Consider the following 17,110-nt stretch of genomic DNA (forward strand, 5'->3'; position numbering starts at 1 on the left):
CTCGTTCTTCAACAAAGTTCCTTAAAACGTGCAAATTCATAAGACACTCAGGTAAATATACATACATACGCATGGATACTTACTTCCGGTAGTAGCTTCTGTCTGCACCACTATTACTTTCTGTATTTTCCGCAGGCAAATTTATTCTTCTGTCGCTTCTTGCCGATGGTGTACGTATATCGATACACATTTTTAAGTGTTATTTTTTCTTCGAAAATATCATTAAGGGTATTTTTGTTGGATGTATTTTGGAAACTTTGTGAATGCCGAATAAATTTTACAGAAATATTCTGATTTTTCCATTATTTAAATTTAATTGAACTAAAAACACTGATTTTCCAATTGAAATTCATGGGGTTAGCTGTTGCTCAAATTTTGAGCAGCAGGAACATCGAATAATCGACGAAGAAAAAATCTCCTACTCAACACTGAGCTTTCACGAAACATTTAAAAAAAAAAACTCTGTGAACCACTCGTATTCGACTCAAGCGACTGCAGAATGGCTCCCAGAAAATCGAAGGCCCAGAAGGAAGATGAGCTGGTCCGCCTGGGACCGCAGGTTTGCGACGGCGAGGAGGTCTTTGGCGTGGCCCACATCTTTTCCAGCTTCAACGACACATTTGTCCACGTCACCGACTTGTCCGGGCGCGAAACCATTGTCCGCGTCACTGGCGGCATGAAAGTGAAGGCTGATCGCGACGAGGCATCGCCCTACGCTGCTATGCTAGCTGCTCAGGATGTCGCGGAGAAGTGCAAGACACTTGGCATCACCGCCCTAAAAATTAATCTGCGTGCTACTGGCGGCAACAAGAACAAGACACCCGGACCTGGTGCACAGTCTGCTCTGCGTGCCCTGGCCCGTTCGGGAATGAAGATTGGTCGTATCGAGGACTTCACTCCAATCCCCTCTGATGGCACCCGCAGGAAAGGCGGTCGTCGTGGTCGCCGTCTGTAAGCGCATTTCAATGTATTATCTGCGCTGCACATAAGTTCACTATGAATAAATAAACTGAAAAGTCTATTATAGTTCTATAATTATATAATTTTCCTCTGTGAGGTTTGTGCACAAAACATGCTAAATGTAATAGATAATGCTAATATCAATAGTGAGTAGTCTCCTGGCAGACTACTGACTGTCGTCGGACTCGTCGACAAGCTCGTATTTGTAGCTTTCAGCCAGGCTGTCCGCGGCTAGCAGACACTTCAACTCCTGCGAGACATCGGCTGCAGGCATTTCCGGAGTCTTCAGCATTTTCTTGCGGAATCGACGCTTGCGCAAGTTCTTCAGGGGACAAGTAACGCCATGTGGATACAAGTAGCTTTTGCGCAGTTTATTGGCTATCTCCTCGTCTGAATCTGATGATTTGCATTCCAGTTCCTGTGGCTGCCCGGTGCATATGAGCATCTGGGAAATGTCTGCTGTCTTGTAAAATGTCTCCTTGTCTGACGTCTTATAGCTCTCCACAATGGAGGGCAGGTCGACGAGCTTTGTGTGGAGCTTAGAGCCTTCCAGCCAAACCTCGCCGTGACGCAGGTCCTTGTTCATTGCAATGCTCAGTTTCTTGTGTACATTTCCATCGCGGATGGCCTTGTGTATGGTCTCGGCACGATCCTGCATTGCGAAAGTATGGAATATAAAACGGACTTGCGCCCACGACACATCCACCAAATCAATCTGCTTACCTCTGGAACTCGCATTATGAACTGACCCTCTAACTCAATTTCCTCATTGCTACGCTCGTCCGAGTTTTGTTGATAGTTTATTGAATCCATTTTTGTTAATTAATTCTGTTGCTGAATAGTTTTTTTTGCCAGTTGTTAAAACTTTTTGACAATCTACGAATTTGTCACGAGCTACTCGGCTTGACACTTCTCGCTTATGAACGACTGGTTCCGAACCAGGAACACCTTAATGAACCTCCAACTATGAACTACGATGAACTAACCAACCAACAAGAACAACAAAGACTCTGTAACCCTTGCGTGGGCCGTGCGTGCCCTCGCCAACTTCTTAAATGAAGTCTGGTATATTTATTACGGGACTGTCGATCCAATAGTAACTTTGCTTTTGTTTACAGTGGGAAAATCAGAATTAAGAAGAGTTTTACTTAAGCTTATTAATACGTTTTGTTTAATATCTAGTGCTTTATTGAACTGTTCCACTCCTTGGGCACCCAGTGCAGGCAACTGGCATCAATGCGAACTTGGGGCTTAGACTTGTCTTTCAGATGATTCTTAACAACATCGCTTTTGACGCAGAGAACGTGTTGGCTCTTATAGTACACGATCATTTTCAAATCCCGCAGCGTGGAGGTCACATCATCTGGGTTGATGGAAGTTTTCTCAGAGATTTCACTGTTAAGGGTAAAAAAATTAGTACAGTTAGTAGATGTAAAGTCGATGCTATGCTCTTTAGCCGTATACTTAATAGAAATGGTAATCTCATTTTCCGAATCGGTGTATTTCTGTTTGATAAGTACGTCAAGTATGGCCTGGGACCAGTAGGAGCGATAAGACAAGAGTCCCAGGTCCGAGAGCGGCTTCTCCGGCGAGCCCGTCTTCCTCTCACACTTTGACAACTCGTAGCTGAGCTCGATGAGCAGGCGGCCATAGCCCAGCCGCTGGTACGGAGGCAGAGTCAAAACACACGCCAAGTTGTTCTCGTCGCTAGTCTTCTCCTTAGAGAAATATCCCACAATGTGAAAGCCGCGCGAGTCGAACACAGTCATTATGTAGAACAGGAAGGGATCCGTGTCGTAACACAGAGTCTTTTCGTCCAGGAAAAGCTTGCTTAGCAGGCAGAGATTCTGTGCGTAGGTCCTGCTCCGGCGTCCGTCGATCTCGAAGAAGGATATGGTATCCTTGCGGTAGATTTCCTCGCCAGGCGGATGGCGAAGATTGCACTTAACCAAATGGCGAGCCAGGCATGTGGCATTCATCACGTACTTCAGGCACCACTCGCACAAGTAGATGCACGGCTGGGCGCACATTACCTGGGGATATGGTGAGAAGTACCAGGGTTTGATGCGATGCTTTCCCAGCTCAATCCACTGAACATTCTTGATGGCCTTGATTTCATTTACCGACTTCTGCTGCAGTTTGGATTGCTTCGACCTAGTCATCGTCTCATTGGCGACGGGGAGATTCTCATCGGCCAACTCTCGCTTTTCCGTAGAACACTTCGTAGTTTGCCGCTGTCGGTTGCTAGGAAATCTCACAGAAGACAAGTTCAGATCCTCTTCCACGACCCAGTCATCCAGACGCTTGTCAACTGCGATCCATTTACTGTAAATTAATTCATTTGCACAGTTCATCACACATACTTACATTGCAAAAAGTGCACATAGTACTGGCGCTTGCCTCCCTCTGTTTTTATGCTCAAAATGTCTGCCGTCTTCCACATTCCAGTCGCTTCCATACGCACAGACAGAGTGCAGCCTTCTTCCAACTGCGCCTGAGGATCCAGAAGAGAATATTTATATGGAAAGTATCTAGCGATATCTCCACTTACCGCGGATTTGCAGACAAAGGAAGTTCGTATTTTACTCATCCTGCTTATATCAATTATTTACTTGGGCGGCCAAATATGGGTCAACTTTGAGAACTGTTTTTTTTTGTTCGGCAACGTGGATCGCCAGGGCTGCCGTATGGCCGCAGTCGAAAGTAGCCTGCCGTATATCGATAGAAATCTGCTAAATACCCACGTTACGTAATATGAAATGGATACTGGCCTAAAACACCTTTTAAAAATTAATATTCATTCCTCTGCAACGGTTTGTAATCATTTTATTTCTATTTGTGTAGAACTACCTGCCGACTCTATGCGATATATATCGATAAGAAACAAGCTTAAGAGATAATTTCCATATTTTTGACAGTTTTATTAGTTCAACTATTAAAACCATTGATTAAAAGCCAAATTGACTTTAATTGCTCCTCTGGTTTAATTGTATACCTTAACTTAACTAAGTGGCAATATTGCTGACTTCGATCGATTTTGGTGTACGGTAACACAGTCATCACATGTGGTTTTAATGCACATTTCATTTTTAATTCGGAGCGAGTTTAATCATCGTTAATCGCTTGTTAGTTATTTCAAATTTGCTAACATCGGATCGTCAAGTATCAAGTTTTGGTTAAATTGTTTAAACGCATAGTTTATTCCCTTCTACAACTGTTGTGATAGCCTGCCTATGCGTACATACAATATGTACACACATACATACATAAATAAGTATGCCAACCGAAATAAGTTTCCATGTGCTTTTTTTTTGGTTATAGATTTAAGTTCGCATTATCTGTAGTAGATCAGTGTACATATCCCTCTTAACCAGAATTTGCATATGTAAGTGAATTGGCGTGTCAGTTTGAATTCTGCATTTTGGACGGCTGTTGTGATATATTGGAAAACGGACAGGAAACAACGCCACGCACAACAAAAAGGAACAGCTTGGTAAATACTAAAACTTGTATGCATGAAACCCTTTTAAATTCCCCTCCAAAAGGGGCCACCCCCTGCAGAGCCACACACACATGAACAGCCATGAAAATCAAACAAATGGCAAAGTTAAATTTAAAAATAATAGAAAAACTTTGTACAGTCACTCCTGGCAAACAATAACCCTTACAATAATAGAAACAAAAACAACAAGTGTACAACAATTGCAACAACAAACAACAATAACAATAACGCAACTAAAATGAAACTATTTCGAGTGAAATAAATCTGTTGGAATGTGCAAAACTCCTCCCAAGCGCATTGCGGCGGGCATTTTTTTTGGAAGGGACTGTGCAGTCCAAGTTAGAGTGAGTGAGAAAGCGAGTGAGTGAAGAGTCTTGCAAGGTATATCAATACAATGTGACGCACTTCCAGAGATTAGAGTCGACCACATATATTTAATAAATAGCGTTTAAACACTCGCGCTTTAGCTTCGTACAAAAACGTACGAGAGATTGATTAAACAATATCCACCTCGAAAGGCGCGAATACGTAACCTTGCTTAAAACATACCGCCAATTCTGTGCGCCTCCATTGCCGTCGTTCTGAATAAGTTGTTGGTGGAGTGGGCAAGGGCAAGCAGAGAGTAGTCGTCTCGATGGAAAGGATTGCACGTCGTGTGGTGAGTGTGAGAGAGATAGAGGAAAGAAGTTCGAAAAGATTTCTAGCGCTGGGGTGGGTGGCGTCTACAACTGGAAGTGGAATCATTTTTACTGCCAAATGTGTTTGTTGCTCAATTTAACTAAAAGTGCTGCCAACTCCCCCTGTCTCTTTCGCTTCCCCTTAGCCTTGCATTTTCGAATGGTTTGTGCGGGGAGAGGGAGCAGAAGGAGCTGAAAGCGACCGAATGGTCAGAGAAAGAAAACACGAAACCGAAACGAACGGTACTTGTCAATGCTGGAGGAGGAGTGAGGAGGGCAAAGCTAACGTTTGGTTCCAGCACATTGTGATCTTTGGATAACTGTAATTGGTGAGGGGGGAAGAGAAGAAGAAAGATTACACTACTCGACATAATCTAACTTTTTTTTTTCCTCATGGAACCAAACCGACTATTTCTGATCTGATATACAATTATTATTGGTTGCTACATTGGTGACTATCTGCAGAGCCATAATCTTGAAGAGGCGCGTTGTTTCTTGTTAGATGGTGTTCTTCGATGTGCATAAATACATACATACATACATACATCCGCCGGCGAGCTATTTAACATTATGTAAATATATGCATGTATACATGTGCAGTAATTTCCAGACAAACTTCAGACCGTCATCCTGGACAGTCAACCTTATTTTAAGTACTTTGAGTTACAATCTCGACCTAAGATGACGGGATGTTGTATGGAAATACTTTCCGTCTCTCTTTTGTTTTATTGATCCATATCTAATTCTCATACTCATATTCTATCAAATCTGCTTTCAGCGTTTATTTGAATTGGGAAAATAGGCTTCGGAAAAATCACGCAAGCGAAATAACCGCTGCAAAGAGGAAAATACTTTAAATACTAACAGTGATGAGGATAGTTCGAATAAACTTAATATTTCTATATTCTGTTCTTATTAATAACTATTAGTAATGACTTTTTTGATAAGACAAACTTTTTGTTGGTCTCTAAACTGAGTGCCACATCGTGACATAAATTTCATGAAATTCATTTCAATATATACTACATATCCTAACATTCATATGCATACGTGTATGGATATTTATTAAAAGGCATTGTTTGCCCATTTTCGACGCTGTTGTCTATTTATTTGCCGCCTTCCGTTTGGTTATTGTGTTTATTCGAAACTTTCCTTTTTTTTCTTTAATTGTTTTGTTTCTGTTTTTAGTGATTTGAAATCGATGCATAAATAATGGTTTCTGCCAACGGCTCTGGTTTCCCCTTATTTCAACATTCTGGTTGCGGCCTGTTCTACATCGGTGAAGAGCTAACCACCGTACAGTGCGCTTCAAAAGCGAAGAGACGGTTGCAAAACAAAATGATTTCTTGGAGCTGCTTAAAGAATTTTAAATTAAGCTGGAGCTTTAAATGCTGTTGAATGGTAAGACAACATAGTCCTGCTCTACTTCAGCTATCCCTACAGCGATGGAACGCACTGTAATGCTCACGGAACAAGCGGAAAATCAGTGAAATATGACAAACTTTTTCAATTGCACAATATACGAGCATACATTTTATACAATAAACAGGGCACAAAACAAACAGGCAACAAAAAACAAATGGAAATAGGAAAAGCAAGAGAGAAACTTTTGCAAATCAAAAATCAGTAGGCGGCCAAAGGGAAGGGTGCGAAAGATCGTGAAAGTTTTTGTTTTTTTGGTGCTGCTTTCGTGACGTTTGCCAATTGCTAAATTCTCGATGCCAATGACAATCGCCGGGAAGAGCAGGGAGCAGGTTGCAAAGACCAAGGACCCGGCACACAACAAGGTGATGGCACGCCCATTTAGCCCGATATCTGAGTGTGAGTTCCCCGGTTCAACGCCCCCGGCAGAGATATAGAGGCGGCATGGGAACGGGTCTCCACGAGGACAACAACAACGTTTACGTGACTTGTTTCATAAACAAACAGAAGGCGGAGAAAATTGGCACAAAATTGCCAATCCTTTTTGTCGGCCAAGCATTGGGTATGAGTGTGTGGCGCAGGTGGTGCCTGCCACATGTCCTGGCCTGACATTGAGCGGCGTGAAAATTTCGTCCTCCATTGGCGCTTTTGCATACAACTTGGTAATTGTTTCCACCAACAATTTCTGCAGCTGCAGATGCTCCTCCTTTTGGCCATTAAAATCATTCAAGAGTCATGGGCAGATGCGCATGAGAAATTGGAATCCAAATATAACAGAACGGATCAGGACATTCCGGGCAGATCAGCATATTCAGGACAGGCCAGTGAAGGACACACCACGTCCATTGTCTTGTGGAAGTCAACCCGTTTGGCCGACATAGCTGTCAGCCCTCTCTAAATGAGACATGAAAGTTTTCTCATTATGCCACACACTGGTCCTCTCTCCCCCACCTTGTGAGCTTCAAGCAATGCTGTGATCGATTATGCGACTAGAGGATACCTCAGGGAGGATATAACGAGTGCCTTTTACTTAAGCAGACCGCAGCAGAAGAACAGAAATTGATTACAACATTTCCAGCGACATCACCTGTCACTAACGCATACACGACTACTGCATACCCTTTTAATCTGTCAAATACCGCGCATTAAAAAGAAAGTTGACGCCACTTTGCTTAACATACAAAAGGGGGTATGCGTGGGGAAAGGATGCCTGCTGCGCGGCTGGTGCGTGTTGCAAGTTGTCCATGCAACCCATAGACAGGTGAATCAAGTTTTCGTTCCCTGAAAGAAAATTTTGCGTAAGGCAAAAGTTTTCCATGCATATTCAACATCATTAGAAAGTCAGGACAAAGTAGCTGAAGGCAGCAGCAGGGCAACGCAAGACATGGGCAGGCCTTCTTCACGTCTCCAGGGATAGTAAAACAAACCCGTTTAAGGCGCTAAAATGTCGACTATAAATTCTGTCATACGTAGAGGCTACCTTTCTGAACGAAGCTGTCTTGAATGCACTCGCTGATAGGATTTGGCACGAGAGCTCTCTCATGTGCAGTTGTTGAAAGGCGCTCTAATTGCATTGCAACCTAATTGATTTAAATTCTTCAATTGCGCAGCTTTGATTGAGGTTTAATCGGACTTAACTTTGGAAGTGGGCTAGCATATTTTTGTCAAGTGTTTTATCTGATTTTGTAATTGTAAGATTGTTAGCCTCAAAGTGTTATTGCTTTATTCGCCTCCCGTTTCTGCCCAACTTCCCGTATAATCTCGGTTTTTAAGCGCTTTTTCTATCTGATCATGTGTCAAGGGCTTTTACATGATGCTGCAGCGTCGTTTGAGCCCAGCAGGGATCTTGATGAAACGCCGAATACCTTTAGCTGCCTTAGGGGGTTCCTGTACTTCCTCCACATCGTCCCCTTGTTCCTGCTCCAGCTTCTGCTGCGTATCCCCATGTAGGCGCTTTGCCATCAATGGCTTTACTTTGTCTCGAGAAACCTCAACGTTTTCGATTTGCGTTGGTTGCATCGGCTCTGTTAATATCTGATCCTGAACCTGGATCTGATGAGGTAGCTGCTGTTGTAAGCTGCTCTCACGCCAAATGCCATCGTATCGTGGTCCACACGATATGTTCTGCGGACTGCCAATAATGCTCCATGGCGAATAGCAGGAAACTGCAGATCAATGGAATAGTTTTAATCGGAGCTCTGTATTATGATGATGATGAGGCCTAAAACTTACATTCCTGTATTTTCTCAGCAATTATGTGATTTGTGACGCCTGGCACAAATTCAGCAGCAAACGGATTGAGCCGTTTGGTCTGGCTTGTGCGATTGTCTTCTGGGGCAGCCAGTGCTGGCTCAGCGCGACTTGGAGTTGGTGCCCCAAGTCCAAGCAAAGTGCTACTGCAACAGGGGGCCTCGTCGGCTGCCCCGGTCTTCTCATCGAATGTTTCCCAAGGGCGGTTGTCTCCAGCGGAACGGATTTCACCGACTGTCGATGGAAATTCTCCTCTGGAAACTTCCCCGCCTTCCACGCGTTTGATTTCGTTGGACATCTTTTAAATATTACAATGAAACTATTTTTGCTCTACGATTTCCGATTCTGATTTTACTTTTTTGTTTAAAGCCTTACACCTACGATCGAATCTAATGTCTGGGCCTACTTTGTGCTATGGATAGTCCATGTCTGAATTTTAGGCTGAGAAAAACTTACTTTTAGGATATGTTTTGACATAAAACTTGCCAACTTTGTCACAAATGTAAGCTGTTCTTTCAGCACTACTTGAGACACAGCCAGCAATATTGTTTCTAAAAAGCATAATCTCTGTTTTTGTAGCTGGTCAGTTGGCAAAGTCTTAAACCAATCAGAGGCTCCAATTAAAAAGTATTTAAAGGTTAATTTACCTTTATACAAATCCATTATATCCAGCTTACTTCATTAATCAAATTTCATGTTCAATTTGGAGAGACAAAAACTTGCGTCTCATGTGCAAATATTCTGTTTATTCTACTTGTAGGAATTGCCGTGCAGTGGAATTTCCGCATGCATATTTACAGAATATTCATTTAATTTGATTTATAAATTGTTGGTTGAACTGTCACTTTTGCCTTAGAGCTGCACTGGGCGAGCGACATTTCACAAATCAAATTTGACAAGAATTTTAATTAAATACTACAACTTACAACAATTTTAATAAGCCGTATAAATAAATTAGATTACTCGTTCCTATACTAACCCCTGAAATCCTCACGTTGTGTGTGTGTGTGTTGTGGGCGTTTTTGTGGGGCAAATTTAATTTTGTGAAAGCCGCAAATTGGCAAATATTTTCATTTTGGGGTTGAATAGAGAGTTGCAGAACTTTCGGATGTATTCTCAGTGGATTTTAATTGATTTGCGCTCAAAATTTATTGATTTCATTTTGTCAACAGTTGTTGCCAGTCGCCGCCGAACCGCAGAGAACCACAGCCCCAGACCTCAGACCAAACTTGAGCTCGTACCTCCGTGCCGCTGTTAAATATATGAATTTATTGCACCATGTAAATTTACAGAAAACGAGGGTATGTTGTGCCTATGAAAATGTTTGTAATAGCTAGAAAGAAGTTGGTTGTTTGATTTGCTAATACAAAATAAATCAAAAGATTAGAGCGTGTTTCTCATACCCTTTATCCATAGATATCTAAATCCTCACACGCCGCACCTGATTAGCAAGTATCTCAGCGTCGCAACACTCTCACATGCAAAGCACTCTCTCTTCTTGAATTTATTCCATATGTGTGTGCGCTAATTTGCATGTGCGGGTGTGTTAAAACATAAATTAGTTGACCCTGCCACGCCCCCACACTCCACAGAAAGAAAGGTTGCCCCACGCGACTTAGTCAGTCGTTGGCCATTTGCTTAATTTATGGCCAATGGATTGCATTTGCGCATAGAATCGAGAACTAATAGCGGTTTTCACTGTTTTTAGTTAATTGCACAAATTACTTGCGCTAATTTATTGGCCAGCCCTTGAATGGCCATTTTGTGGGTAGCAGCTCTCGTACATATATAAAAAGTGTGTGCCTGCTGGCTTAACTGGAGATCGGGGGATATTTTAATTGAAATTGTAGGGAAAATGTGCACAAATATATTAAAAAGGGATCAAAGACAAAGTGGTGTAATGGGGAAGTGTAAAATGTTTGCTTAAAGTTTTAATTGTTGAATGGAGAGCTTGAAAGATCATGCACAAAAGCTAATCAAATTCATAAGTTGCCAGCGACTCTTGCCTTCTCAAATGAGATTTATTTATGTCTTCCATTCAATCAAATGCAAGCCCCTTTTCCAGGGAGGTCAACTGATTTCCGTACGGCTAGGAGAATATCAATTAAAGCGGCACAAAAAGATGGCTACAGCATAATGACGGCTTTTGTTTTCATCAATTTCACTTTGGCAGTCATTTTCAGTCATTCATTCTGCTCTGCTCCAGTCTGCTAGTCTGCTGGCAAGTCTGTCTGTTGGTCCATCTGCCTGACAGTCTGGGTGAGGGTGTCTGCCTGCTTGCCTGCCTGTCCCCTTGCCCGCTGTTGCCGTTGATTTTATATATTCAAATTAGTTCGTTTTGCACGAGTGGCACTCGAATGAAAGCGTCGTACTGCTGTGATATTTTCTCAACTACGGCTGACTGACCACCAACCAACCAACCAACCAACCGACACCAACCCCAACCTGAATCAATTCAATCCGTCCCCGGAGTGGGCTCATTGCTGGAATCCAGAGAGAGAGTGGGGAAAGAGGGCTATCAAGTTGCCTGTGAAGTGCTTATCCTCAAATCAGTGACACTTGAATGTGCAGCACAAGTGACTGACCAAGTGGGTGACTGACTCGGTCTAGGACTACGACTACGAATAGACGAATGGGGCAGGGTCTACGACTGCTATTGGGTAAACTTCCATTCAGAGTGCGAAGACTTCGTTTCATCTATTTACTGTGCCATTGCCATGGCCAACAGTAGAGCTGAAACTGAAACTGGCCAACAACTGAAGTGTTGTTTGTGTCCCCTGATTGAGTATAACTAAATAAAGTTCCCGCTTGTCCTCCGCTTGTCCTACTCATCTGCTCGTCTCTTGTCTAGTGATGTATTTATCCCGAATCATACTCCAGATGGTGCTGCTTTCTAATAGGTCATAATCATATCTAAATTGTTATAAATTCTTCCAACATTTTTCATTACCACAAAAACCTCTCTTCCGCTCTATAGATTTCATAGCGTTTGGCCTAATCTGACTGCATTCGAGTAACCCTTTCGATCTAAAATTTGATAAATCGAAATTACATTCAGTGGCGGAATAGAAGCGCAATGCGCAGCATTTTTAAGCCTGCCACCTAACATTGATGGGGCACGATACACCATGAAATGGGGTCAGGAGTCAAGTCGGACCCGTGCTGGAGCCAAGCGTAACTTATTTATAGTTGTCCGTGCGACGATGGCGACGCAATTTATCGTCATTAGCGCTGGTCGCAGGCGAAATTTTCACTTGAAATTTTCACGAGCTGAAATGAAAATGCCTGCGGTCTTGTTGGTCCGGCCAGTGGTTCGGATGGGGCCTGGCTGGGCCAGTGTTTCGGCCGGGTGTTTGGTCCCTTCTGCCTTTGTTAATTATGGCAGCACCGAATAGACCAGGAGCAGACGTAATAACAGCAGCAGGACCAGGCACATAACCAGAAATCAACTGAGGAAAGGAGGAGATGAGAACGAGACGACAACGACACGACGACGACATCGGTAATGATGATTACTGACGGTTTTAAATCATTCGCTAATTATTGCAATTGTTGCTCTCCTTCTCCTCAGATTGCCTCAGGGCAAGTGTCCCCGTGACACTTGCCACTGGCTGCCCCCTCAGCCGAATAATTGATGACGGGCCAAAGGACAAAAACTGGTAATCAAATTCCGAAAGAGTTGATTCCCTTTCTGAGATATACGAGTGCCTGCACACCACACAAATATTTTCACATTTTGCTTTGTGGAGGGGAAAAAGTATTGCCCAAAGTAATCACAGGCAATTGCACAGAGGGGAGTGGGCAAGGGCAAATGGAGGGAGCCTCGAATACCCACAGCAATCAACCTAATTTATTATACACATCCATCCGAACTCGAACCCTTTTGAAAACCACATCGATTGCTCGCCCCAGCGATGACGATGACTGTCATTCATGAATGTTATGAATGTTAATAATTTCAATTGCCATTTTGTGCAGAGTGAACAATGCAACAGCCAACAGAGAGCAGCCAGCAGACAGCAGCCGCAGTTGTGGCTGGCAACCCTGGCTGCGGTTTTTAGTTTTTGTATCTGTTTCTCGGTTACTTTGAAGCCCTTGAGCCTTGCTGAAAAACAATTTAAATTAGTCATATTTTTGTGCTGTTTGCGGTTTATCGAAAACAGGATGCATTTCTTTTTGAAATGCAACTAAGGTGTGTGGGTGTCAACACTACTAGCTCGAGTATATTTTGATGCAGACAAACGTATATTAAAGGTGGCCTAAAGGTGACAGCGGACAGTTCCTATAACAATGACATCAGTTCTTGCCACAAAATCTCATTCGAAATTTGAATACATTTAGAAATGCTCCTTGATTTGATATTCGTAACCAGTTCGAATTGATTCTGAAAACTATACGAATTAATGCCATCAAATTGTTGTATTTGTACTCCTTTTGTTGGAACAAAGATCAGGGCCAACACGTGTCCTGCCCACTGCCCACTGCCCACTGCCCACTCCCACTGCCTCTACTACTAGTACAAGTGCCACGCGCCGTGCTGGCTAATGCCCACACATTGGCACATACGTGAGCCCACGGACAGACAAACAACTCATTTCGCTCAGTGAACTCAACAATAAGCATAAAAACATTCATCACTGATTCACTACGTGATCTGGTTTGTCAATCATGTATGATGGCCTAGGTGGAATGTGGAATGTGCGCCCAGAGATGGGACCGTCAGGCAGGCGAGTTGGTTGGTGATGATGACGATATGAGTGCTGCTGCTGTTGATGATGATGATGAATATATGAGTGCTGCTGATTGAATATCAAAAGGAATACCTACCTTCTGCACTCGTTGTTGGGTTTCTTTTAACACTTTTCGAGCTCGTTTCAGGATTCCTTTAACACTTTTCGTGCTCGTTTCCGGCTTCATTTTTCCCAGTCAGCGCCCACCCGCTATACATATGTGTGAGCATATTTTTTGCGCTAGTCAACTGTCAGACTTTCGTTGTGCCAGCATAAAATGTTAAAATAATGTGCCGCACAGACACACATAGACAGCGGGCCGTCTGATTTGGGCAATGTTTCTCTCTCTATTCGCTTTACCTTTCAGCTTGGGTTCATATTCGGGTTCCGCATGCTCATCACAGTGCCCCAATTTCATGCCACTTCTCCAGACATCTCCCTAGTCCCCCTTTCACCAGTAACATTATCTCCCATTTGTCGCATACAATCTGCTTGCCTTTTCCTTTTATTTTCCCCTCTAGTTTCTTCGCCATGTTTTTGCTGTTGTTATAGCTATTTCCGGTGACAGTGTAATATCGTAATATGCTTATGTCTCTGTCCTCTCTGCCGCCTCCTGCCCTCCTGTGTCTGTATGTCTGACTGTCTGTCAGCCTTAGGGAGAAACTCCCTCGTGGATGTGTGCCTGGATACCTTACACATAGATACACTATCTACTCGTTTTGATAGATTCTTACATTCTGCCTTTTGTGTTAATTTGTTTAGAGTTTAGTTTGCGATTTGCTGGGAATGTTGCAGGGAAAAATGCATCAAAAATGATGGTACATTTATTTGAAAACAATATCAGGGACAGCAAATCAATCTCCTCTCAGTTATTACGTACTACGTTTAGTGTCCCCAAAGTGTATTTAGAACTTCCATTAAGTCTAGCGCTTTCATATGTAACTTTTTGTTGTTGGTTTCCTAGCTTTTGCATCGTCAGCAGATGGAAAGTCGAGCTGTAAAGTTATTTATGGTTGCGTTGGGTTTTTGTTTTTTCAGAAATCAATCAAATCAAATTCGATGACAACGGATTCGAAACCCTAGGTCATTTAGACAGAGAGAGAGAGAGAGAGAGAAGAGTGTGGGATTTGATCAAATTAAAAGGGAACCAATATTTCTTCCTCAGAGAAAGATAAATATGGGAGACACACAGAGACATTGGCATTGCAATTTGAAGACAAGCCGTTGAAATGCATTTCGTGTTGCATGTCTCTCAGTCCTCTCTCTCAATCCTTCCCTTCGAGTGTGTGTGTGTGTGTGTGTGTGTGTGTGTGTGTACGAGTCTACTATCTTCTTGTTCCAGCCAGCACCCAACCCACTTACCCGCACCCACCGTGCACACACCCTGTTACGTGCTAAGAATTTTAATTAACAGATAAATCAATAAGAAATATGGACGACGGCTGTCAGTGTGACTCTCTCAATGTCTTCCCCTGCCCCTCGCACACTCACACACACACACACACACACAAGGAGAGTCTGTTTGAAGGAATACAGTCCCGCCAACTAAATAAACTCCTGACGCTGGCTGCCAGTCGTCTATGTCTATATTTCCAGCCCAGAAGACCGACCTCCCAGCTCTCTCTCTCTCTCTGTGGCAGCCTCTTGCGGCAGTTGCAGAAAAGCGCAAGTGCTAAGCCCCTGGTCGGAAAATGGCCAACAGCCAGGGGGAAAACTGCAGAGAAATTAGAGAAAAAGGCAGTTAAAATTGCAACTTCAGCAGCAGCTGTAGCTGCTGTAGCATTTACAGCCAGCGGCTTCTAGGCCCTGGACAGACCTGGCCTTGGGGTTAACATAAAGACTTGGCCAACACCAGGCAGGCAGCCCCTGCGGTCTTGTCCAGGCGAAAGGCATTTCGGCTTTGGGAATATTTTAAGTGAAATTCTGTCAATGTTTATTCATATTTGTAAATGGAAATGCCGGGAACTTAGAGGGGAGAACCACAGCTGTGTCTTGGTTTGACTTTAAGCAGTGCCCATTCGTTCATAGTTTGACACGGAATACCAATCCTTTAGATAGTTCCACAAGACTAAACAACAAGACAAATGAACACAATTAACAATCGATTCGAATCTTCGCCTATTAACCAGACTCTCAGTTATGCCAACTATCTGCTGGCCATATTTTTTAATTATACAAGTATTATTTTAATTTCCCGAGCATAAATCTCTGTAGAAGTCTGCTTGGCTTCCTGCCACTCGATTCCCCCATGCTCAACGGAGAAGCGCATCCATTTTGCCCAGCGGAGTCGACACCATTCTGCTGCAAGGCCTCTCCCGGTCCTGTCGTGGCTCAGGGAACTGCTTCGCATGGCAAATGCTGCAATAAATAGAATTACAGTCAAGTGCTTGATAACTTGCTAAAATGCACAAGGCGCAAGGCAGACGAAGCATGGTGCATGCCACACGGCCTCGGACTGCGGGGCTACGTCCCAGGTGCACTGAAATTTATTATTTAATGAAAAAGAAAAATGTAGAAACTGCTGAGAACACTCCTGGCCACGTATTAATGACGCTTTTAAGCGTCAGACTCGGCCTGGTCTGTTTGTGAAATTTAATGACAGAACGTGCCACAAGTCACAGCCGCAGCGCAAAGTAAAGCGGCCGCTACCGTGCCCTATTAGGCAGGACATCAAATATATCCAACGTGTGTGCAACATTCTGTTCGCCTCGAAATAAAACAAATTCTGCTCCTCTCTGCAGCGACCACACCTGGCAGACAGGCAGCCCAAAAGTTTAATTTGAATATAATAGAAAAACTTCTGCACAAAACAGCAATTTGCACAGTGGGAAAAGGTTCTGGGAGCGACTCGAAGACTGCAATACCCTTGCGGCCATAAGTCAACTATTCTTATTCTTATTCTTATTCTTATTCTTATATATTTTTAATGATAAGCAACCCCTTCAATGTCTCCCAAACTGTTCCATTTTCGAGGGTATCTGCAGTTAAAACATCGAAAACTCTGCAGCAAAGGAATTGGCATCGCCAGAATACAGCAATAACAATGTGGGGGAAGAGCAATTCAGAATCCAGGCCAGAAATGGAAGCCAAAAACTAACTGCCAGGCAACCAAATTTGCTGCGTTTCGTTTGGCATTCAACGGAAATAGTTTTCAAAATACAATATATACACAAAATATATATGGACGTGGGCATACGAGCAGGGAAAATGTTTTATGGCATTCGTGATTGTTGTGTCATTAAGTTGAAATTGTGTAGGTGGTCGGTCAGGACGGGACAAGTGGACAAGTGGACAAACGCACAGACAGGACTGGCAAACGCACACGGACACCACGCAAACGGACGGACCGGGGCGTGCCCCAACAATGGCTGACCAATTTTATTTCTATTTCCAAGTGGAACAAAAAAGTTGTAATCGAAAAAGTGTCTGTGATTCTAGTTTTATAGCCACGCTTGTGCCGTGCTTCCTCTCGAGCTCAGTTCTTTTGTTTCTTTTTTTTTTTATAATTATTTTGTCGCAAATTTATTTATGGGTCGTGATCTTCACGTTAAACAAGACATACAGGAAAA

At 43.1% G+C, this 17,110-nt stretch overlaps 4 protein-coding genes across 4 annotated transcripts; 1 reads left to right on the forward strand and 3 right to left on the reverse strand.

The window, feature by feature from the left end:
- Window positions 1–454: 454 nt before the first annotated feature.
- LOC117584031 (40S ribosomal protein S14a-like) lies at window positions 455–1,019 on the forward strand. The gene has a single exon (XM_034272767.1). It carries the CDS (start codon window positions 500–502, stop codon window positions 953–955), a length of 456 nt encoding a protein of 151 aa, XP_034128658.1. The 5' UTR covers window positions 455–499; the 3' UTR covers window positions 956–1,019.
- A 2-nt stretch (window positions 1,020–1,021) lies between these two features.
- On the reverse strand, window positions 1,022–1,835 carry LOC117584030 (transcription initiation factor TFIID subunit 7-like). The gene is made up of 2 exons (XM_034272766.1): window positions 1,684–1,835; window positions 1,022–1,612 (listed from the first exon to the last, which is right to left on the reverse strand). The coding sequence occupies exons 1-2, from the start codon at window positions 1,771–1,773 to the stop codon at window positions 1,127–1,129; spliced, it is 576 nt and encodes a 191-aa protein (XP_034128657.1). The 5' UTR covers window positions 1,774–1,835; the 3' UTR covers window positions 1,022–1,126.
- Window positions 1,836–2,086: 251 nt separating this feature from the next.
- On the reverse strand, window positions 2,087–3,593 carry LOC117584174 (histone acetyltransferase Tip60-like). Its single transcript, XM_034272940.1, has 4 exons — window positions 3,512–3,593; window positions 3,328–3,454; window positions 2,425–3,271; window positions 2,087–2,355 (listed from the first exon to the last, which is right to left on the reverse strand). Exons 1-4 carry the CDS (start codon window positions 3,548–3,550, stop codon window positions 2,139–2,141), a joined length of 1,230 nt encoding a protein of 409 aa, XP_034128831.1. The 5' UTR covers window positions 3,551–3,593; the 3' UTR covers window positions 2,087–2,138.
- Window positions 3,594–8,163: 4,570 nt separating this feature from the next.
- On the reverse strand, window positions 8,164–9,216 carry LOC117584218. The gene is made up of 2 exons (XM_034272997.1): window positions 8,794–9,216; window positions 8,164–8,726 (listed from the first exon to the last, which is right to left on the reverse strand). Exons 1-2 carry the CDS (start codon window positions 9,107–9,109, stop codon window positions 8,368–8,370), a joined length of 675 nt encoding a protein of 224 aa, XP_034128888.1. The 5' UTR covers window positions 9,110–9,216; the 3' UTR covers window positions 8,164–8,367.
- Between the last annotated feature and the right edge of the window lie 7,894 nt (window positions 9,217–17,110).

Source organism: Drosophila guanche, unplaced genomic scaffold, assembly GCF_900245975.1.
Source record: "Drosophila guanche unplaced genomic scaffold, DGUA_6, whole genome shotgun sequence".
NCBI classification, from domain to species: Eukaryota; Metazoa; Arthropoda; class Insecta; order Diptera; family Drosophilidae; genus Drosophila; species Drosophila guanche.

Bases quoted from the DNA above. Each gene is read 5' to 3' on its own strand.
- LOC117584031 (XM_034272767.1), top strand. From the start codon at position 500: ATGGCTCCCAGAAAATCGAAGGCCCAGAAGGAAGATGAGCTGGTCCGC.
- LOC117584030 (XM_034272766.1), bottom strand. From the start codon at position 1,773: ATGGATTCAATAAACTATCAACAAAACTCGGACGAGCGTAGCAATGAG. The intron at 1,613-1,683 runs GTAAGCAGATTG...TTCGCAATGCAG, and splicing joins TCATAATGCGAGTTCCAGAG to GATCGTGCCGAGACCATACA.
- LOC117584174 (XM_034272940.1), bottom strand. From the start codon at position 3,550: ATGAGTAAAATACGAACTTCCTTTGTCTGCAAATCCGCG. The intron at 3,455-3,511 runs GTAAGTGGAGAT...CTGGATCCTCAG, and splicing joins CCTTTGTCTGCAAATCCGCG to GCGCAGTTGGAAGAAGGCTG. The intron at 2,356-2,424 runs GTATACGGCTAA...TACCCTTAACAG, and splicing joins GAGATTACCATTTCTATTAA to TGAAATCTCTGAGAAAACTT.
- LOC117584218 (XM_034272997.1), bottom strand. From the start codon at position 9,109: ATGTCCAACGAAATCAAACGCGTGGAAGGCGGGGAAGTTTCCAGAGGA. The intron at 8,727-8,793 runs GTAAGTTTTAGG...ATTGATCTGCAG, and splicing joins TGCTGAGAAAATACAGGAAT to TTTCCTGCTATTCGCCATGG.